This window comes from Rutidosis leptorrhynchoides, chromosome 4 (genome assembly GCF_046630445.1).
Source record: "Rutidosis leptorrhynchoides isolate AG116_Rl617_1_P2 chromosome 4, CSIRO_AGI_Rlap_v1, whole genome shotgun sequence".
Classification (NCBI taxonomy): Eukaryota; Viridiplantae; Streptophyta; class Magnoliopsida; order Asterales; family Asteraceae; genus Rutidosis; species Rutidosis leptorrhynchoides.
The window spans coordinates 15,954,365-15,977,679 of record NC_092336.1 but is presented as its reverse complement, the minus strand read 5'-3'; the positions used below and the strand labels follow the sequence as shown (position 1 = coordinate 15,977,679).

The window sequence follows — 23,315 nt, the reverse complement described above, 5'->3', positions numbered from 1 at the left end:
CTTAATAAATAAAGGCTAAAGGATTATAATTAAATAATTTCACACACAGTTACTAGCATACAAAACTGTGTTCTGTGCAAACCACTAGTTATACAAGATACTTCATCATGTAAGGACCTTCGAGCTCGTAACCCAATTTCCTATAGTAATGTCGTGTTCCTACACCTGAAATAACAGCTATCTTTGTTGACCTATGCTCCCTACGAGCAATTCGCTCTGCTTCCTCCATAAGCAGTGTGCCATACCCCTGCCAAATCCAACAAAACAAAAAAAACAAGTATTCAGTGAAGCTGTAAACGTCAATCAAAATAGAAAGCATACATCTAGCGTATATAAAATATAGTACTTCTAAATAATTACTGTGTTGCTTTACCATTACAAGTGTAGTTGTCTGCAAGTTGTAGCCCAAAGATTTAAGCAAGAAAAATAATAATAACAATAAGAAAAAACGCACCAGATTTAACAAGCTGAAATTTTCACGTCCATTTTGATAAATAGTTTTGTATTGGTCATAATTAATAGTTATATATAAATATATAAATAATCAAAAAAGTGTCTGCGAAACAACGCGACTAGCAGCTCATAACCCACACTAATAATAGACACGTTTCAACCAAGAACTATTTTGACCTGTTAATCAACCCACCCATATTTTGACTCCTATAGAGAACACGCATCCTCTACTATTAAAAGTTTACCAAGGGAAGTTGTGAATGTTGCTGAACAATTAGAAGTACCTGGTGTTGTAGTTTATCAGCATCACGGCCATGTACTGGAACAGCAGTTCCATAAACATGGAGTTCACGAACAATGGAGCATTTCCCAACAAGTTCTGGGCATGTTACGTTCTTACCGCATCTTCTCAGACGAAGTAATCCAACAAGAATATCCTGCAACCGTTAATAACAATATGTAAAAAGGATATAGGTAATAATGATTAATGAATTCGGCTAGCAGCCAAAATCGCCAATAATATAAGGCTGATCAGCACTGTGAGTGTTAAGTACTGTCAAAACAGATTCCCCACAACCCACCCGCCAGTCAACAAAAAATACTGTCAAAGTTTAATCATAAGAAACAAATTTGGCACAAAAGAACACTTATTAAAGATTTAATAGAAAAGATCAAAATCTTCATTTGATATACTAAGCTACAAGCATGATAAAAATTGGGAAAAAAAACTGCAATTTATAGTATAATGTTATTTATAACATTCAGGTGACGCGTAACACCAAAGCTATACATACACTGAAAAAATCAAATACTACCGTAATTAATAATGAAGCAACAATCCAGGTGCAGCACAATAACTTTTCAAATATTCATTTTTCAGCAGGGCATTGATTGGTGGGCATAGTTCATGGTGAACCGTGAACACAAAAAGGAAAATTGTGGTATTTACCTGTCGTGTGTCTTCATACGAAAGGAAAGTTTCCCATCCCTCATTGGCAGTATAATCTCGCCTAACAAGCTGAACTTCATCTGGTCTAATTTTATGGTGAATATCCTAGGATTAACGAAGAGGGAAATTGAATGTGAGTCTAATCAAAGTAGATGACAACTGTTAATAAGAATGGTAAAAAAGTTGAGTCAAGTATATTAAAGAAAAGAAATAGTGCATACTTGAATCCCAGCTTCACGTGTACGAACATCTCTGCATTTTAAGCCCAAATCGTCCATACGAGCTAAAGCAAGCTCTCGAAGATTCCCTTTTTCAACACCAGAGGTGACGAGAGGCATAGGAATATCTCTCTGAACCCTGTATACACGTGTCCATGGAGGTACCAGGGCCAAGATTCGAGCCACAATGTCTACAAGCTGCTCTGGAGGGTAGTTTCTATACCTGCAAATCATATCATGATTTAAGATAAATATACAATCATATTAGCTAAAAAGCGACAATGTTAGGGCACGCCGAGTAATGGTTTTAAAAAGTGCAGATGAAAACAGTATATGTTTAACACCAATTGACATGGACCAGGCCACCAGGTTAAGTAGACCCGCAAAAACGTTTGTGTCCATCTTTTAAATTGTTAGTATTTATAGATTCAAGTGTATTAATAAAGAATGTTAGTTACGAGTACGATAACAAATTAATACAACAAAACAGCAACATTAATAATCTAAATCTCTAAAATAATTTAAAAGGTTGTATGCACTAAAAATTAAGGTAGTAAAAGTTGCTAGTCGAAGATAATCAGTCGGGACCTTGGAGAGATTAATCGGGGATTATCGAAGATTAATCAGGTTGTATTCACATTTAAATAATAATTATATATATAAATATAAATATACAAGAGAACCATATACACAAAAAATAAACTCTGGCATAATTATCTAGAAAGATCAAAAATCGTTCAATTATTCTATTACTCCAAAACCTTGATATTAATGTATACTAATATGTTGACCACTTTGAGTTTGACCAATTTAAACCGATTTTGACCTGCTGACCGGCCTTTAACGACTTGGGCCAAGTCGAGTCGGACCAATGCCCAAGCCAGACTAATCCGCCGACATTTACAACGTTGCTAAAAACAACCTTTTAGCTTTTAAAACTGGATACAGTCACCCGTTTGAGATAAACTCATAAACACCACCCCCTTGTCATAATAGATGAGTAAAACTTGCCCCTCCTATATCGGATCTAAGTGCAACATGACAGAATGTCTATGTTTTCGAGTGTACAACACACTAACCTGCCAGTTTTCCAGAGCTCATAAAGACCTGTTCCACGAATAACAAGTGTTGGATATATTTTGAGCCCATCAGCTCTAAAGCGAGGACTCTCAAAGAACTCCTTGAAACTTTCCATATCCCTCTCAACGCCAACATTTGGAAGATCAGGCATCATATGAGCAACCACCTAGGACAAACCATGAAAAGTTAGGTCAAGTGAAAAATAAACGGAGAAAGTCGCAAGAAACATAAAATTAGTAAAACCTACATCTAGCATTCATAAGGTAAAATTGGACATGAATGGAACCCGTGTCATGAGTCCTTACAATATAGATTTGAAATGAATAATCATAACAGAAAGAACGATTCATTATTCGACCGATGACACAATTTTAAACAAAAATTAAACTAGTGATATCTGATTGAAAATACAAGATCATAAATCGGAAGTAGGTTCACCTTAAAACCAGCATCTTTTGCCAAAGCAAAGCAATCGGCAACAGCTGCTACCGTGTGGCCTCTATTGGTATCACGAGCAACATCCTCGTATGTGCTCTGGACCCCAATTTCTAATCGCGTACAACCATAAGAAAGCATTTGTCGCAAATGAGGCCCAAGACAGTAGTCTGGTCTCCTAAAGAAGCAGAACAGTCGATTTACGAGTGAATCTCAAAAACATAAACTTACAGAATCATGAAGCATTTCATTTTATTCAATCATTCCAAATCATAACATAAACTAAATGCCCATAATCAACTAATTATTGCTGGTGACAATTTCTTGCTGAAAGAACTTTGACTACAATTTGCTTAACACCTAGAATGACAGATTTAAATCTAAGTACCATATAAAAATTATGGTAAGTAACTTACGTCTCAATAGTCATCCCAATACATTTAGTAGCACCATGCTCAGAATAAGCAACTGCCTCTTCAACATTTGCAGAAGTGTGCCCCGATAAAGCATCATGAAGATTCCTAATAAAGTAGTCCCGGTATTCAGCTGGTAATGACATGAAAGTGCCACCCATCAAGATGAATTCAACCTGGATCAACCGTGTAGATAATTTTCCATGAGCAACGTCAATAATTCTCATTTACAGCATTTTCTAAAAGAGGATATATAGATAATGGAATTGTGTCAAACCTTATCTACACTATGACCCAATCGCTTAAGCTGATCAATCCTGCTCCTGGCTTGGACATATGGGTTATATCTGGAAAAAGTCGAATTCAATAATCAACGCATGTCAACTGTCACAAAGAAATTTTTGATGTAATTTAAAGGCTTTAAAGGCTTAATGCCAAGTCCATAAATAATAACCATGATATCCTACAGCATGATACCCAAGCGGTGCAGTAGACAGTTACCTCCACTTACTGTATAAACTAGGTGAAAACTAGATCTGGATTATATCCATATCCTCCCAAAATCTCAGACCATATTGACAATTCTACACATCCCTCCCCTCTCCCTATACAATCAGCTTACATGGATGATTATCCCCTAACTTTCCATGTATAATCAGATCATGATTAGAATAACATCATCAAAAGTTTAACGCTCAGAATGTTTCTTTCGAATCAAATAAATAGAGACAAATATGACAAAATAAAATTGTCCAAATGTAGATTTCATGTAAGTGATAAATTCATAAATACACAAATCCACATTACATGCACCCCGAATATATGCACAAATTTAAAGTTGTAATTTTAGTAATTCTAACGCTTCAGCATATTATTGAGCACATACAAATATAAAAACGAAAACTAAGTTGACTACGTATCTAATTAAATGGAGTAATTCAGTTTTATATATATTGCTTGTGCTAACAATTCTTATGATGTGTTTGTTTACCTCTTAATTGAATGGTGAACTGCGTTTGTTTCTGACCTCTAAATGCCATATAAATGACATGTGATATAAATGGTTCAGCATTCAATTCCATTCAGAGTTGAAACAATCTCTTAACCATTAAGCACCTAAAATTTCTTTAATACCCTCCAAAACACTAAACAGACATGTATATTGAGTTTTTTATTCATGTACCACGTTAATAAAGTAATTTTACCCAATTCCCAATTCATATCGTTTATTCAAAATGATTATCAAACAGCTTATTTTCATTCATAAGCAAATTTATTCAGAGACTTTGAATCATTCAGATTGCAAACCATTCAACACTAATCATTGAATTTTATAAAACGCAACCTTACTTTAGAAGCCTCCATACATAATCCATCAGATTATTATTTATCATTGAGCACTTCAGTAGGGATATAAAAACGAAAACTAAATTTGTTCCTTCGTATCGACTTTAATAATTCAACAATACAAACTGTGTGTCCTAACAATTTATATTTTAGTAGCCTTCATACATAACCATTCATTCATTCATTCATTCATTCTTTTACCTAAACTGCCAGTATTTCAGCCTTAATCTACTATTGGGCATAAAACGCAAATCTGTAGGTAAGTTAGGGTTTCTTATGTACTGCAGTATATGAACAAATGAATTAACAATACTAGAACAGAAACAAAATAGCTATAAACTCGAACTAACCTAGCACGAATAGCTCGCATACTTGTAGGCTCATATCCAGTATAAGACTGTGTACTATACTCAAAATCCGAATCAGGTCCACCAGGACAATACACACATATATTCCCCGTTGTAGCAATATGCGGACACCGATGCGGTTTCGACATAACCGCAACAACTGCAATTCCAGATGCGGTTCGGACCGGTTTCGCTCGAAGTTTAGGCAATAAAACCTCACGTTCAGCATCAGGTAACGCAGCGATCATTTCAACGAGCTTCGGAGCACGTGATAGACCGTATTTACGGCACGCGGCTGATTTTAGGGCATTTAGGTCAACATTTTCGCCGTTATGTGAGAGTTCTACCATGTTATTGACGATTTCAGCTATGGCTCGAACTCGTGATTCTTCTTCGGTTAGTCCTAGTGAGATGACGCCGCCACGGCCTGGACGTGGAAGCTTTCTGGTGTCGGTTGTGACCGTCGCCGTCGTTGTTGTCGTCATGGTTGAGTGACGGAAGAGTTGCGAAGGCGGGGATGGAAGGTTTCGAGGGTTTTGACTAATTTGGCGACTTCAAAACGTGTCGTAATGACTTGATGGTTTAAGAATAAAAATTCTGATTTCTAATTATTATTTTTTTTTTTTTAAGAAAACAAATAAACTTTTATAAAGAAAAAAGAATACAGAGTAATAAAAAAATTAGATTTCTTAGACCAATCCTAACTGCCCGCCATGCATAATGGCTTCGAAACCGCCCTTCGAGGGCGCCGATGGCAATCAAACCGTCCTCGGCCGCCCTCAAACTCCCTCACCTTGTTCGTCCTGAGATATTTCATCGCTGAGCATATATGAGGACGTGCAACGGCTATTTTTTTAATATTTAACGGATCAATTTGCAGCTATATATATATATATATATATATATATATATAATCTATTAATCTATTAATCTATTACTGTAACTATTAACTACATATAAATCTATAACCATTTGTCCACATGTCATTCAACCCATGAATTAAGAGCCACTAAGCAACACTCATATAAAACTTATACATATACAATATTTGTTCCTATTTTTTTTACCTCACAAACTACCTGTACATAATACGGAGTACATGTAGATACATACACCACATCACCCTCTCATGTGGCCCAAATTTTTTAAATCATATTCAAATTTGAATTTTTAATCCCCCTGCAGGGGCACCATGTGCTCAATATCTCTCTCTTCTTCATCGCTCTCAACCTACATTAGAAAACCGCATCGGTCTCTTTAATTCATATTTGAATTTTGAAGGGTTAATCAAAATTAGGGTTTCCTTAATCAATTTGTTTCATTGATTACTTCAATGGCGTCCTCAATCATGTTTTTCAGCTCTCACGACTTTGAATCGATTTCTTCAATCCTCAAGGAATCCGAACCCGGCGATCCTTCACATCCAACTCATATACAAGGTTGAACTCAAAATTCGTAATATATAATCTTGCTATTTGATTAATCTCTTCACCTCTTTCTTCTTTATCTAAAAGTTTCTCACTAATATATATATATATATATATATATATATATATATATATATATATATATATATATTTTTGGGTACTCATCTCATATTTCTGCAGGATTGAACGTATTGGACATTCATAATCTTCTTCTATTACTTCACAATTGGGTTTTCTTCTTCCTCGCATCAAATTTCCTGTTTGCTTCAATTTCTCTTATATTTCTGCTGCTTGCGTTGATTTTAAGGTTACATGTTTTCGATTTATAAGTTTTAAAGTTTGTGTTTGTAGTTTAGGATTTGATTTCACACTTACTCTTTTTGTATTTATTATTTAATAGCTTCAAATTGGAACAAAAAAAATCATCTTCTTTGACGCTCACTATGTGTTCGATGAAATGATTGAGAGAAGTTTGACTATAGGCATGTGTAAGGTATCCATGTTTTTTTATTGATTCTTATGGTTTTTGATTTTGGGAGACTTGGCTATGGCAACTTTACTTAGTTTTTGGATCCTCGGCCTTTGTTTGGCAGTTACCATGGAAACTCGAAAGCGAGATACACATGTTTGTATCTTACAAAGTTTTATCTACTAATTAGGGTGTGTTTGTTAAAGTGGTTGTCAAAGTTTTATTCTTTCTTATGTTCAAAGACATATTTACTGAAGTTGAAACCATGATTGTTGCTTATTGCAATAGATTTTTATGATTTACTTAAAATTTACTTTTTATAATTCTTGATTACCTTTAAGTTTACATGTATAATTTAAGTTTATAATTCCTAATAACCCTGACTTTGCTTTACATGTCATTCTCCACAAATTTAATTGTGGAAGAATCTATACAGCTGGACTTAGGTTTAAGGTTTCAACTTTTAATCACATCACATAAGTTAGCAAAAAATTACCATTAGTCTATAACCCTAAATAGTCCTTTTTAGATTCGAGGTTTTAATAGTGCAATTTAAAGCATAAAAACTATCAGAAGACTATGTATCTGAGTAGGCTTTATAACTTAAGATAAGTTGCATTCTGTACCGTAGACATATTAACAAGATCAATTATTATACTACTAAACGATTTTTGATCAACGATTCTATTAACCGACTTACACACAGATCCTCTAAAACTTTAACAGGTGATGCCGAAAGCTGGGCCCACAGTCCCATCTACTGCGACATCGATGGAAGCTGCGAAAGTGGCATCTTCTCCCAAAGTGGAGGTTGCTACTGATCTTTTCGAAGAAACCGTTTTCATACGATTCGCACTAAAGAATACCATTTCAGTCAGGTGTTGATTTTTATAACATTTAATTATGAACTCATTGTTTTCTTTGAATAAAAAAACTTTTCTTTATCAAGAATGAGTAGTGAACTATGTATATTTATCAGTGTATAACTCAATGGTATGAAATTCAACTAATGATCATCCCTATGCACGCACTTCATCTCCTTATGCACGCGCTTCATCTTTCGAAGACCCATGAACAAGAAATTCAGAATATGCCAAATCACCTCCATGAACGTTGGTTTTACGGTCACAATTACAGTGTCACTTGCAGATGGGTGTGAATCTGTGGGTTTTACAGTCACAATTACAGTGAGCCAATCTATACCTTATTCTTTGTGTGTAAAAAGTCAAAATAAGGGTCGGATGTAAGAGAAGCAGTATCTTTATATTGTGCTTTCGACAGTAGGTTAACTTAATGCACAACGAATAAGTAAATGGGTCAAAATTATCACCTACACTATAAGCCTATAACAACTTTTTATGCAGGAACCGCTAAATAAAGATTCATGAACAGATATTCACTATGCAAGATGTCATCTTTACACAACCTTTCATGAGTAAATGGGTCAACATTATCCCCTCCACTATAAGCCTCTAATAAATATTTACGAATAACTTTATTGCTGCAACATGTAGATTTTCTTTTATAGTCATGGGTTGTTTCTTCTATTTTAAGATTAAGACTTTAGTGTTCTGTATTTATTTCACTTTCAGGGAGTATTGAACAAAATGAAGCTGAATTATGAATTCAGAAGGTTGAAAATGTACTTTTTAAGGCTGCAAAGCCTTTGTCTTAAACTCTGTATCCGTCTCAGCATGTGGCAAATAGGATTGCTGATCTGAAAAAGGTATTTCTAAAAATAATTATACAAAAGAGGGTCTAAATACAAGTGATAAAATTCAGCTCTTCTTAGTACATTCAGGTACCTTTCAAAGAAGAAAGATTAGAGTAAAAGTGTAGCGTAGCTTTTCTAGGGTCACATTTTAATCACATTTTTTTCCTTTTACCTATATTTATGTTCTTTGTGTCTTTAATTAGTTTTGTAATGTTGTTGTTTTAGGTGATTCAGCTCCAGATCGATTACGGCTTCTGTGAAGGTACATACATTTTTTCCTGTATTTTAATTTCAGATGTTTGTATCACTTTTATTCAGTAATATATTTCTATTTTTTGACTTACATTTGTTGTTGTTACGCCCCAAAATACTTTGATATTAGGGTTTGTAATTAAATGGTTCAAATCGAGCTTGAACGTGTTCATGAAGTCGTTCGAATTGTCCCAATCAAATTGCTGTTACATAATATCATTGTGCAGATCCGATTTTATAAACAGGTATTTTATCGTTACATTTTTCTTTGTTTGCAGAATGTTGGGTTGACTTGGAGACATGTATTGGCTTCTTATCGAGATATCGATGTTGAGGTAAAACGGTTAGTATTAATACTCCTTTTTATGTTATATTGTTAACAATGGCTAGGCTACGCACTCTGATTCAGCCATTCAGGGCTTTAATATTAATTTAAATTAATATTTACACCATACTAACATAAATCACAGGCCCTTTGTTCATAGCTTTATGCATCTGTTTATGGTTTGTGTAACTGATTATTTTTGAGAATCTTAATATGTTTATGGTTTCTGTAACTAATTTTGAAGTTGCATTCGTTGTAAATTTGTTGTTTAAACATAATTAACACAATAATTCGTTATAAATTTGTTGTCTATATGTAGGTAAAACAACATGTCGTGCGACCATTAATCCAAGTGAGGTCCATTCGGGTGATTTTTTAGCTGTGTCAAAGATCCGCGGACGATGGGGCGGGTTTGAAACATTGGAGAAATGGTTACGGGTGCGTTTGCGGGTCATACGGCTGTTTGTATGAAGGATGATGTCGGAAATCTTTGGGTTGGGGAATCGGGTCACGAGAATGAAAAGGTAAAGGTGTTTATAAAATAATTCTATCGTATCTGAATTTACGCATGGTTTAGTAATCTTGGAGAAATAAAGAAATCGAGTCGACCCATCGTTAACACCCCTGTTAGTCTCATTTAATCATATTGCATTGGATATATTCATGTCACTGTCTTAGTCATTCTTTTTTTTTTTTTTAGTATTAACCATCCTTGGTCATTCTTTTTTTTTTTTCTTCCTTTTTTTCATCGATTAATTCTCAACTGAAGATAAAATGGTTCTAATACGGGCTCATAATGTATGCGTTCGTATAAGCTCAATAGAATTTTTAAACTTATGGAATGTAATGTTTGCTTTTATTTCAGTCTATTCTATTAGACATTGAAACTGCAGTTATTCGGTTTTTGGTTGCTCATTGCTTATCCAGCTGGGAGGTCAAAACGGTAATCCTTCATGGCTTCATATATACTTGAAATTGTACTTGCATTTTGTTTTTTGAAAAATATTACAGTAGATGTGGAAAATTCAGAGGGTCAACTTGCATTCAATATGATTCTCTTTTTTTTATTGTTATAAGTTTGCTAAATTAATTATTCACACTATTATTTTGACTTGCTAAAAGTATATTTAGCTACAAGAATTCAATTCAAATGCTATTACTCTTAAACTATAAGAACTTAAATTAACTTATAATATTATCCGTTTCTTCCACCTTGAGATGCATTACTTAACATCAATTTGTTTTTTTGCTATATACATATATAATTTCTATGTTGTCAAATCCGAATTAACTAGATTTCATGTATTATTAAAAATATCAATTTTTAAAAATATAAAGATGAAACACATCTTACGAGTGTTACTTTTTCGGTAATTATATCATTTGTTGATACTAATTTAATAAAAATTCATTTATAATAAGTTATAATATATCCACCGTGCATCGCACGGGCTCAAAAAATCTAGTATATATATATATATACACACACGCGCGCACACACACACACACACATACTATATATACATAAACAAAACACTACACACCCAAAACACTTCAACATAAAAATCACACACTTCACACACACATCTTCAAAAATGGTAACAATTCTCCCGATGATCGTCTCGTTCGATGTTTATTACAGCAGTGAATTCAATTACGAATCCAAATTGTTCGATTACAAACGTGGTTCAAAAATTTCGTTTGAAGACATTGACATTCGAGACGTTTGTTTAGACAAGTTGCTTGAATTTTTGAAGAAAAATGTACCGTTTGAACATACAAACGTGTTATATTATGACGACGACTATGTTATGGAATTGTTCGCTCTCTACCTTCGTACCGAGGAACAACGCAACGGTATAAAAGAAACTCTCATCTTCCGTTCAAATCGAATTTCTCTATATTTGGAATTTGATGATGACGATGATGTATCATTTGACCTATATGAAGGTGATCCATTTCATCCAGATTCTCGTTGAAAATAAATCGTACGTTTTAAGTTTTAGGATTTTAAAATAAAGTAGTAATTGTATTAGGACTTGCTAATTATTGTAAATTTTAGTTTTTTAGGACTTTTAATAAATTGTAATCGTTTTTTATTAAGTGTATTTTTATTTTAATAATAGTATTATTTAAAAAAATAAATATATTATCGAAATTTAATAATAATAAAAAATAATAAAATTTGAGTAAATATGTCATGATTGGCAATGGTGTGTTATGGGAATAAGTGATGAGGAAGGAGGAGAGAGAAAGCTGATGTGGCGTGTGAAGTGTTGAGTAAGGCGTCACAACGAACCACCTAGCTAAACATAAACGAACCACCTAGCTAAACATAAACGAAATTATGCTGATGGTTGTGATTGGTCTTGCCACAACGAACCACCTAGCTAAACATAAACGAAATTATGCTCACCACAAAAACTAGGCTATAAAAACAAAGAACAAGTAACGAGCTAAGAGGTATCCAATATATATTAAATATATACGGAGTAATTTTTTAAACTAAAAGTTGAAATTTATTAATTTTTTTATTAGTATTTGTTAAAGTAATTGAAGTTTATGGTTATAAATTGGTTGTCTAGTAACAATAATAAATAAAAGATTATTTAGTTAGTTTATATTTCATAAGCTATAATTTTTTCTGATTAAATTATTTTTTAAGAGTTCAAAGCTTATGATTTTCATAAGATCTCGTTTTCATAAGCAAAATTTATGGCTTGAAGTTTATTAAAATTGTAAGTTCACTCTACTAAAAGCTCTCGTAAGTTCGTCGGCCAAACACAAATAATCATTGGTTTACAAACTTCAAAACCACATCTTCTTTGAAAGACAAAAAGACATGGTTACAAATATCAAACATAACATCTAAAAAAATAAACAACGTAATAATATTTACATTTTTGTTGAGTTATTATTAGCTTTTTAAAGTTTACATTTTGTGTGTTTTGTTTTATAGTGGGTGTCTCATATATATGTGGTTTCTTTTGAGGGTTGATGTTTTGATTACAAATTTTGATTATATGGTGTATTTCGGAATTTATTGTCGAAAGTGTATATTAATGTAAATAGTGTTGCACAAATATATGGTGCAACACTAAACTATTTTTGGCAAAAGGTGTAATTGGCAGTAACACCCAAATCTACGGTTTTTTTTTTTAAACCCTCAAACTCACTACGTAAGAGTCGAATGTCTATAAAATACATCCATTGGATACCTTTCATGTGTTAGGATCGAGTATCATCTCACTTTGTCAAGGGGTTTAAATCTTTGTCAAGAGTGAGACTCAAACATACGTCCATTTCGACAAAAGCTTTTACATGACGAACCTCAACTTCTAACGCTACTGGGCTATTAGCTCATTAGTAACGTTATAATTTTTGTATGCACTAATATATATGTATTATTTTGTGCTAACATTAGAGTTACTTTGTACACTTTTATAGGAGTACAATTTTAGTATAATATTGTAAGGTTGAAGATGGGTTTATCAAATATGGAAATAAATCGATAATGTTACATTTATTTTATTATAAGGTCTCAAGTATTTTTCATTTTGAAAGTGTAAATTTTAAAAGAAAAAAAAAAGTGCGAAAGTAGATAAAAAGGTTTGTGTGAAGAAAATGTGGAGATAAGGTATGTATTTATAATGAGAATGCTAAAAGTTTAGTAGGATAAAAAAGGAACTAGTTGTTAAGGTTTAAATTCATTTTTTATTGTATCAACTAAAAGAGTCGTTGGCTGGTGGTGTGATGTGCTTAGAAAAGACGGGTTATAGGGTGAGGGGCCAAGGGCAAGTCCGAACTATTGCAACAGTGCTTTTGAGGGCGGTGTGTAGAGGTGAGCACAAGTAGCATCATGGTCGTCTCAACAATTTAGTAGGCCCTAGACGAAAATAAAAATGAGATCTCATACATGTTTAATTTTTTTAATACATATACATATAATAAATAATAATAATGTATCTATTTTATTTACAATATATTTAATAATTTAAAATTATAGGATTAAAACTTTAATTGACAATATTTTATATAATTTACTTGACGATTTTGACAAAATTGTATATATATTAAAGTTTTTGGGTCTTTCTAAATTTTCGAACCCTTGAAAGTTGTTCATCTTGTCTATGTCGGAAGACACCTCTTACTATCATTGGGAATGGTCTTCGACATATTTTCATGTAGTATATGTATGTAGCCCATAATAGTTTTGTTGGTCAAGTCATCTTCAAAACAATAGCACATGAGATACTACCCGCCAAATGTAAACCATTCATTCATTTAGTAATAAAAAAGAATTTATTTATTGCGTGATATTTAGGCTAAACAAATTTAGTAAGAAAGATACATATAATATAATACCAAGCATAAGTTAAATCAAACTAATATAGATAACTATTGGCTAATAAATAAATAAATAAATCTAAAATATCATTTACTCGTATAATTTGTAAATCCCTTTTATACTTTTTTTTTTTTTCGAAAAGCAAAATTTTATTACTCACGAAGAATGACCAAGCGGAGAGCCCGGTCAACAAAAACACGAGGCTATGGCATAGTTACATACTCGATTCTACGCTATAGAAAACAATATGAGGTTGCTAAGAAAGCAACATACAACAAATCATTCAACACAAAACTTAATAGGGTTAGTTAACCAATCAAGCCACTCGATTTTCTCTTTTGAATAACGCGAAGCAATCCACTCATATGATTTCAATTGGATGTCCATAAGAGTCGAAGAACTATTCCAACTTTTGTTCGAGAAAACTTTGAGGTTACGATTACGCCAAATGAGATACGCACAAGTCCACTCCAAAGCTTGCCAAATTAGCTTACCCGACCTCGATAAAGGGCGAATACAATTACCTCGAAAGGCCTCACTTAAACTTAGATTAGAGACTCCACCGAGATTCCACCATTTATAAACTCTTTCCCAAACGTCCAATGAAGATCGACAAAAGAACATTACATGGTCAATGGATTCAATATCATCGTCACATGAAGGGCATCTAACGGAGTCCAAGTCAATACCTCTTTTGTCAAGTTCGGTACGGACCGGGATCTTCCTGTTTAACACCCTCCACATGAATATTTGAACTTTTAAATCCCTTTTATACTAATAATCCTCTGCATCACTATTAGTCAGTAACCAAACTTGATCATTCTCTAATCAATTTATCTTTAAATCCCTAAGTCCGATATCATGTAAAATAATAAAATAGTTTACTATTGATATAATCATAGAGATTTCATAGAGATTATATATTATAGACAAAATTATGTAAAAAAAACTAACGCTGAATAAAACTAATGATCTGAATAACTGACTAATAAATCTAAATATTATCTACGAATAATGTTCCTTGATTAGTAACGTTCAATGCATTGCATGTAGGATGTAGCCCATAATATTTAGCAACGTGTTGTTAGTATCTCTTCACAAAACAGTGGCACGTGAGTTGCTAGATTCACCACATGCCTTCCATGTTCTTTCACTTCTTGGAATTTAGGGACAAGTAAATTTGTTTGTTTTATAAACTGTTTTATTATTATTATATACGGAGTATTGTTTATTGCATATGTTTACTTCTTCTTCAAGGAAAACAAAGCGAATGACAATAAGTATCCACATAATTTTATGTACGGGTATTAGCACCTACTTATATATTAGTATAGTGCAAATTTTTTGTTCAGCTATTAGCACCTACTTAGGAAGCTATTTTACTATTTTAGGTGTCTTTAGACTAAAAATGAACGATTAATTGTGAAAGTATTGAAATATAGGTCAAATCTGAGAGCTATCAACTAACACGTTGCATTTATTGAACGATGTTTAACAAGATTGTTGAATCTGGCAAATTGCCATTGAACTCAATTGAAAAACATGAATATATATGTCGATTAGGTTACAACTGAATACAAAGCTAGCTATTTATACTACCACTAAATGACAAAATATGACTTAAGAGACTATCAACTAACTAACCAATTTCTCAACTCACCACCAGGAGTCGTGACACTGGGTTCGGTGTTAAATTTCAGTGTTAAGCTATTTAACATGGGAAATCCTTCAGTGTTAAATTTCAGTATTCAATTCATTATTTAATTATTATTTTTAATACTTTAATAATATTATTTAAGAAAGAGAAGAAAAAAAATAAATAAACCACAACGTTACCCATCCAACATTGAAATTTAACACCGAATTTAACACCGGAGGGGAGTTGTGCGCACCGGTGTCCCGGTGTTAAATCTCCTTAACGCTGAAAAATGTATACGACTCCCGGTGCTCTACTGCATAATTAGCATGACTATGCTAGACTATCAACTAACTAACCAATTTTCCCAACTCACTAACTGCATAATTAGCATGACTATGCTAGATATAACTACAAGTAACAAAGTGACTTTTCCGCTTCATATATTGGGATGATATAGTGTTGACCATAGCTTTCACTTTTGGTGTCGACTTCATGTATCTCTTTAACGTTTTAAGCTAAAATGAAGGATTAACCGTAAATGAGTTGCACTAATTGAACAGGTTCTATGTTTGCACCATATATTTTAACTTAACATCGTATTACTTATTAGTCATATTGTATATAAGAGACATATTTATTAAATATTAGCATATAAGAGTCATAGTTGAGGTAGGAATCATGGTTATGGTAGGAGTCGATTTTCTAATTAAATTAGCTTAATGCCCAAGTCATAGTTGTGTATAAATACATCAATTGTAATCAATGAGAAGGCAAAAAGATTTATTATCTTTCATGGTATCAGAGCAACTTCGATCCTCACGATCAATTAAGAAAAAACACGTAATCTTAATCTTTTCTTTTTATCCACGATCGACTATCGGCGTTTTCATAATTTTGCATATTAATTAACTCTGTTGCACAGGTTTTCATGTTTGCATATTAATTTCTTATTCCCAAAGAGTATAAGAAATCTCATCTACTTTTGTGTACACCGCCTCAACTTTGTTATCGATTTTCTTTTTCTATTTAATTTTATATATCATATTTGTTGAGGATTCTTTTCCTATATCATTTATCTTTCTATCGATAAATTTAATTTTTTTATCGTTTATATCATTTCTTTTTTTACTTAATCCCCTGTCACATATATTTGTGAAACATTCTTTTGTTTAATCCCCCACTGCAACATATTATCGTCTAAAATTCTTTCTCATTTATTTATTAATTTCTATTTTTTGTCAAATAAATCACCATGGGATCTCCTTATGCAATCAGTGGCAATGGTAGTCGTAGATGTAGTCGGATTAATTTCGTGTCAAACCAAAACCTCAATTCGAATCACTATAATGGTGGGCCTACTAATAATTATAGTGCAAGACCACCTTCTCTGACTACACCACATAATAATTGGATTCGGCCCAACAACACTTCTACTGGAATTTTAGGCCCAAGATTACAACAAGCAAGTTCAAGTTATGCTAATAATCATCCCGACGCAAATTGGTACATGGACACCGGTGCTTCCTCACACATGATAGGTTCAGGAGGAAATCTCTCTCCCTATTTTAATACGCGCATTAATAAAAATATTATTGTCGACAATGGTCATGCTATACCAATTACAGGTCATGGAAATACCACTTTACCTCCTCCCTAACCTCCTCTTTTACTAAAAAAAACGTCCTTCATGCACCAAATTTAATTAAAATTTTAATCTCTGTTTGTCGTTTATCTGTCGATAATTATATATCTATATCTTTTGACCCTTTTGGCTTTACTGTAAAAGATTTCAATACCGGGATTCCACTCATGAGATGTGATAGTACCGGGGACCTCTATCCACTCACCGCTTCCGCACTTCAAAAAATTTCTTAACCCACTTCTTTTGCTGCTTTCACTCAAGATTTATGGCACCGACGTCTAGGACATCCCGACGCCAATATTTTACGTTTTCTTAGAAATAAAAATTCTATTAGTAGTTCTTCTAATAAAAGCTCCACTTTATGTGAGTCTTGTGTTTATGGAAAACATATTCGATTACCTTTTTTTATTCTACTTCGCGAACTACTTCTCCATTTGAAATAATACATAGTGATATTTGGACTTCGCCAATTGTTAGTTCCGCAGGACATCGCTATTATGTTTTCTTTTTAGATGATTATACAAACTATTTGTGGACTTTCCCGATTGGACACAAATCTGATGTGTTTAAGACCTTCTTACTTTTCCATACATATATCCAAAATCAATTCTCGTCAAACATTAAAGCATTACAATGTGACAATGGCACCGAGTACAACAATTCTTCCTTTCACAACTTCTTTCAACAAAAAGGATTAATCTTCCGCTTCTCTTGCCCTTACACTTCTCCTCAAAACGGAAAATCTGAACGTAAAATTCGTGCCATTAACAATATCATCCGTACCATCCTTGCTCACTCCTCTATGCCCTATCACTTTTGGCATCATGCTCTATCCGTTTCTACCTATCTTCTAAATATCCTACCTAGTAAACTCCTACACAATCTTTCGCCCACTCATATTCTCTTCAAACGTCAACCCACTTACGACCATCTTCGAGTATTTGGTTATTTATGTTATCCTCTTTTACCTTCCACTACTATACACAAGTTACAACCCCGTTCTATGTCATGTGTTTTCCTAGGATATCCTACCTCTCATAGAGGATACAAATGTTATGACCTCAAATCTAAAAAGATTATTCTTTCGCGACATGTTTTATTCGATGAGAATGTTTTTCCTTTTGCTAATCCCCGACCTTCTAATAACGACAATTACTCTTTCCTCCATTATAATCTTCATCTTATTACTTCTCCTGCACTTACTCGACCTTCTATTATACCAACGGCCCAACAACTAGCTCTACAAGTCTCGCATCAATAATCTATTCCTACTCCAGCCCACTCGACTGCTTCGACACAACCTTCCATCTCAACCCAACAACCTTCACAAATTAATTCTTCTCCTTCACATTCCTTAGCCCACTTAAATTCTTCACATACTTCGCCTAATTTACAGCCTTCGGGTCAACCACACTTGCCCAATATCTCTACTACTGGGCTTGCCCATTCGGCCCAAATCTCTTCACCTACAACTAATGGCCCATTTCTTCCTTCCTCTCCTACTTCACAATTTTCATTCGGTTCTCAATCTCCACAACCCACTGTAAGTCCAACAACTCCTCCATCTTTAGAAATACACTCCTCTAATACTCCAAATTTACCCCCCAATCGTACCATAGTCACACGTAGTATGTCTGGTATTTTTAAACCTAAAATTCCATTTAATCTACACATCACCATCCTCTCTCCTATAGCACGTAATCCAAAAGACGCTCTTAATGACCTTAATTGGAAGCATGCCATGACTGACGAATTTAATTCACTTATTAAAACTGGGACTTGGGAACTCGTACCACGTACACCTAATATGAATATTATTCGTTCAATGTGAATTTCTAAACATGAGTTTCGTTCTGACGGTTCTTTTGAGCGATATAAAGCTCGTTTGGTTGGTGATGGAAGGTTGAAATTGTTTGGTTGGTTAAACCCGCAACTATTCGATTAGTTCTCTCATTAGCACTTTCTTACTCATGGGCCATCCATCAACTTGATGTCAAAAATGCCTTTCTACATAGACATCTTCAAGAGACAGTTTTTATGCATCAGCCTATGGGTTTTCGCGATCATCGTTATCCAGACTATGTTTGTCATTTGAAGAAATCTCTCTACGGTCTCAAGCAAGCCCCCCGAGCGTGGTACCAACGATTTGCGGATTTTCTTTTTAGCATTGGATTCACCCACATCAAGTGTGATCACTCTCTTTTATCTATCATAATGGTCGCGATATGGCTTATATTCTATTATATGGTGATGATATCATAATTACTGCATCTTCGGATGACTTACACCACAATATTATTCAGCAACTCTCTGGTGAATTTGACATGAAGGATCTTGGACGGTTGCATTATTTCCTTGGTATTGCTGTTACACATGCTCCTACGGGCATTTTTCTAAGTCAAGCTAAATATGCTCGTGAGATTCTTGAGCGAGCTGGTATGACTACTTGTAAACCCTCGAAAACTCCAGTCGACACAAAGTCTAAACTCGGGTCTCATGCTGGAGCTCCTTATGATGATCCTACATCTTTTCGTAGCTTAGATGGTGCACTTCAGTATCTCACATTCACTCGTCCAGATATCTCTTATGCTGTTCAACAGGTGTGTCTGTATATGCATGCCCCTCACGTCGGGCACATGGGTGCTCTGAAACGCATTTTACACTATATCCAGGGAACTTTAGATTTTGGATTACATCTTACTAAATCTGCGTCAAATAACCTTGTTTCTTATATTGATGCGGACTGGGCCGGTCGTCCAGATATTTGTCGTTCTACATCCAGTTATTGTGTCTATTTTGGTAATAACCTTATTTCATGGTCGTCTAAACGAAAACCAACACTATCCCACTCCAGTGCTGAGGCAGAGTATCGTGGAGTTGCTAATGTAGTCTCTGTTGTTAATTGAAATGACAGAATTGAACAAGAATATTGATCGTGTTTGTAAAAGAAATGCTTGAATTGATATCTTGTTTGATTTACAGAAGGTCTAATTTATAAACCTTGTACAAACGGCTAGTAAACTATTTACAGAAGGATAATCTCTATTTTTGGTAACTGAATAAGCCTTGATCTGTTGTGAAGCTGTTGGTGAGCTGTCATCGATAAGGAGATGATGACATTGTGTCTGATCCTAGAATGTTCTTAATTAAGTTCTAACACTCCCCCGCAAGTTGATACAGTGGGATTCCCAATGTTCAACTTGTAAAGAATATCCTTAAAAAGTCATCCATTAACAGATTTTGTTAGGATATTTGCTAACTGGTCTTCAGATCGAATGAATGACAGAGATATTATTTTCGCCTCGAGTTTTTCTTTGATAAAGTGTCGGTCAATTTCAATGTGCTTTGTTCGGTCATGTTGAATTGGATTTTCTGAGATCTTGATAGCGGCTTCATTATCACACATGATTCTGATTGAGTCTTCGGGAGGAAATCCAACTTCTGTTAAGAGTTTTTTAATCCATAAAGCTTCTGTTACCCCTTTTGCGATTCCTCTGAATTCTGCTTCTGCACTTGAGAGGGCTACAACTTTTTGTTTCTTACTTTTCCAAGTGACACGATTCCCTCCTACTAGGGCAAAGTATCCGGATGTTGACTTTCTATGCCCTTTTTCTCCTCCTTAACCTGCATCTGTATATATCTGGGTTCTTAAATGACCATTTTTCTTGAACAAAACCCCGTGACCTGTTGTTCCTTTTAGATATTTGATTATTCTCCAGACTGCATCCATATGATGTTGTTGTGGTTGATGCATGAACTGACTGACAACTCCTACAGCATGTGCTATGTCAGGTCGAGTATGTGCTAGATATATAAGTTTTCCCACTAGTCTTTGATATCGGCTTTGGTCGGTAGGTTTTGCATCTTTCTCTATGTACAGTCTTGTATTTGGGATCATCGGAGTATCAGCAGGCTTGCAATCTACCATTCCTGTTTCAGCAAGGAGATTAAGAATGTATTTTTTCTGGTAAATAAAGATCCCCTGTTTAGATCTCAGAACTTCAATTCCCAAAAAATATTTGAGTCTCCCTAAATCTTTCATTTCAAATTCTTTAAAAAGGTTAGTTTTTAAGTTTGAAATCTCTTCTTGATCATTACCTGTGATAATCATGTCATCAACATAAATGATGAGACATGTAATAAGATTATTTCTTTGTTTTAAAAATATTGTGTGATCGGAATTACTTTGTTTAAAACCATAATTTTTCATAGCTATGGTGAAACGCCCAAACCAAGCCCGAGGGGATTGTTTTAGCCCATAAAGAGACTTTTTAAGACAAACTACTTCCCTTCCTTTAAAGTCGGATGTAAATCCAGGAGGCCCTTTCATGTACACTTCTTCTTTGAGTTCCCCATGTAGGAAGGCATTTTTCACGTCAAATTGAAGGAGTGGCCATTCTTTGTTTGCTGCAATTGAGAATAGGACTCTAATAGTGTTGATTTTAGCAACAGGTGAGAAGGTCTCTGAGTAGTCAACACCATAGGTTTGTGAAAGGACCCGTTCATATACATTATAAACGATTCACAATAGTTGATTACATTGCGAGGTATTTGACCTCTATATGATACATTTTACAAACATTGCATTCGTTTTTAAAAGACAATCTTTCTTTACATCGAAAATTGACAGGCATGCATACCATTTCATAATATCCACTATCCAACTATAAATTGATTTAATAATAATCTTTGATGAACTCAATGACTCGAATGCAACGTTCTTCGAAATATGCTATGAAAGACTCCAAGTAATATCTTTAAAATGAGCAAATGCACAGCGGAAGATTTCTTTAACACCTGAGAATAAACATGCTTTAAAGTGTCAACCAAAAGGTTGGTGAGTTCATTAGTTTATCATAATCATTTATTTCCATCATTTTAATAGACCACAAGAATTTCATTTCCAGTTCTCATAAATATACGTTCCATGCATAGAGACAAAAATAATCATTCATATGGTGAACACCTGGTAACCGACATTAACAATAAACATATAAGAATATCCCCATCATTCCGGGATCCTCCATCGGACATGATATAAATTTCGAAGTACTAAAGCATCCGGTACTTTGGATGGGGTTTGTTAGGCCCAATAGATCTATCTTTAGGATTCGCGTCAATTTGGGGGTCTGTTCCCAAATTCTTAGGCTACCAAGCTTTTTAAAGGGTGATATCCGGTATAATGATTCAACCATAGAATGTAGTTTCAATACTTGTGTCTATTTCGTAAAACAGTTATAAAAGCAGCGCATGTATTCTCAGTCCCAAAAATAAATATAAAAAAGGGAGTAATGAAACTCACGCATATAAATATTGTAAAACAGTTAATAAAGCATTTACATGTATTCTCAGCCCAAAAACGTAAAGAGTAAAAAGGGCAAATGAAACTCACCATACTGTATTTCGTAGTAAAAATACATATAACGTCATTGAACAAGTGCAAGGTTGGCCTCGGATTCACGAACCTATATTAATTATATATATTTATATGTTGGTCAATATTTGTATAGCAATTTAGGTCAGGTCATAGTGTAATCCTATCCTATAGCTCGAGTCTGACTCTACAGTATAGTAACATATTATATTACTCATGCTCAATTAAGATTCTAGTAAAAGGTGACGTGTGAAACAACGTAACACAAATGGTTTCATAATCATAAAATAGTATTTTAGGTTTTTTTTTTTTTAGAGAAAATCAACACAAAAAGTTAACTGAAAAGTTAACAGGAAAAGTCAAAGTTCAAAGTCAAAAGTCAAAGTCAAAAGTCAAAGGTTAAAGTCAAAAGTCAAAGGTCAAAGTAAAAATGAGGTCGCATGCAAATATATAATAACTTATACAAAAATGATTTTCGATCAAACATGACTAAACGGGCCACTTCAGCTATTTTTAGAAAAATTATCGGAACTCCGATTGATAAACGGCCAAAGATAAAAGTTACACATTACCAAAAAGATTAAGCATAAATATTACAGAAGTAAACTAAACCTAGACAACTCGTAGTTGCCAACGCGTTTTCGGCGTTTCAAAGTTAATTTTTCAGCTTTAATAAATTTACAAAAGTGACCGAGTAGCCTACTTTGGATATTTTTAGAAAATTCCTCAAAACTCGTATTGACAAACGGTCAAAGCCTGCAAATTCTCGTTACCACAAAGATATAACATGATTTTTAGCAAGAGTAAACACATATCAGGCCGACCATGACAACTGATACAAAACTGACATTTTTAAATAAAAAAGTTTCAGCTCTTTTTAGAA

General features: G+C 33.9%; 4 protein-coding genes across 10 annotated transcripts; 2 read left to right on the top strand and 2 right to left on the bottom strand.

Moving 5' to 3' along the window:
• Window positions 1-16: 16 nt before the first annotated feature.
• LOC139839897 (elongator complex protein 3) lies at window positions 17-5,805 on the bottom strand. Its single transcript, XM_071830101.1, has 9 exons — window positions 5,246-5,805; window positions 3,826-3,895; window positions 3,552-3,724; window positions 3,139-3,313; window positions 2,700-2,866; window positions 1,624-1,843; window positions 1,403-1,507; window positions 738-890; window positions 17-247 (listed from the first exon to the last, which is right to left on the bottom strand). The coding sequence occupies exons 1-9, from the start codon at window positions 5,725-5,727 to the stop codon at window positions 89-91; spliced, it is 1,704 nt and encodes a 567-aa protein (XP_071686202.1). The 5' UTR covers window positions 5,728-5,805; the 3' UTR covers window positions 17-88.
• Window positions 5,806-6,436: 631 nt separating this feature from the next.
• On the top strand, window positions 6,437-10,456 carry LOC139840352 (uncharacterized). Of its 7 annotated transcripts, none has more exons than XR_011757371.1 (9): window positions 6,437-6,681; window positions 6,850-6,976; window positions 7,070-7,162; window positions 7,865-8,016; window positions 8,205-8,325; window positions 8,731-9,114; window positions 9,383-9,447; window positions 9,749-9,953; window positions 10,295-10,456. XR_011757371.1 is itself a non-coding variant. In XM_071830620.1 (7 exons), the coding sequence occupies exons 3-6, from the start codon at window positions 7,127-7,129 to the stop codon at window positions 8,857-8,859; spliced, it is 438 nt and encodes a 145-aa protein (XP_071686721.1). In that variant the 5' UTR covers window positions 6,437-6,681; window positions 6,850-6,976; window positions 7,070-7,126; the 3' UTR covers window positions 8,860-8,864; window positions 9,078-9,200. The 7 variants fall into 7 exon arrangements, 1 of the variants encoding a protein (XP_071686721.1); XR_011757369.1 differs by lacking the exon at window positions 10,295-10,456 and having other exon boundaries at window positions 8,731-8,864; window positions 9,078-9,114; window positions 9,749-10,155; XR_011757370.1 differs by lacking the exon at window positions 10,295-10,456 and having other exon boundaries at window positions 9,383-9,439; window positions 9,749-10,155.
• Window positions 10,457-14,056: 3,600 nt separating this feature from the next.
• LOC139840435 (uncharacterized) lies at window positions 14,057-14,521 on the bottom strand. The gene has a single exon (XM_071830702.1). It carries the CDS (start codon window positions 14,519-14,521, stop codon window positions 14,057-14,059), a length of 465 nt encoding a protein of 154 aa, XP_071686803.1.
• A 4,762-nt stretch (window positions 14,522-19,283) lies between these two features.
• On the top strand, window positions 19,284-19,964 carry LOC139840434 (uncharacterized mitochondrial protein AtMg00810-like). The gene has a single exon (XM_071830701.1). The coding sequence runs from the start codon at window positions 19,284-19,286 to the stop codon at window positions 19,962-19,964; it is 681 nt and encodes a 226-aa protein (XP_071686802.1).
• The last annotated feature ends 3,351 nt before the right edge of the window (window positions 19,965-23,315 follow it).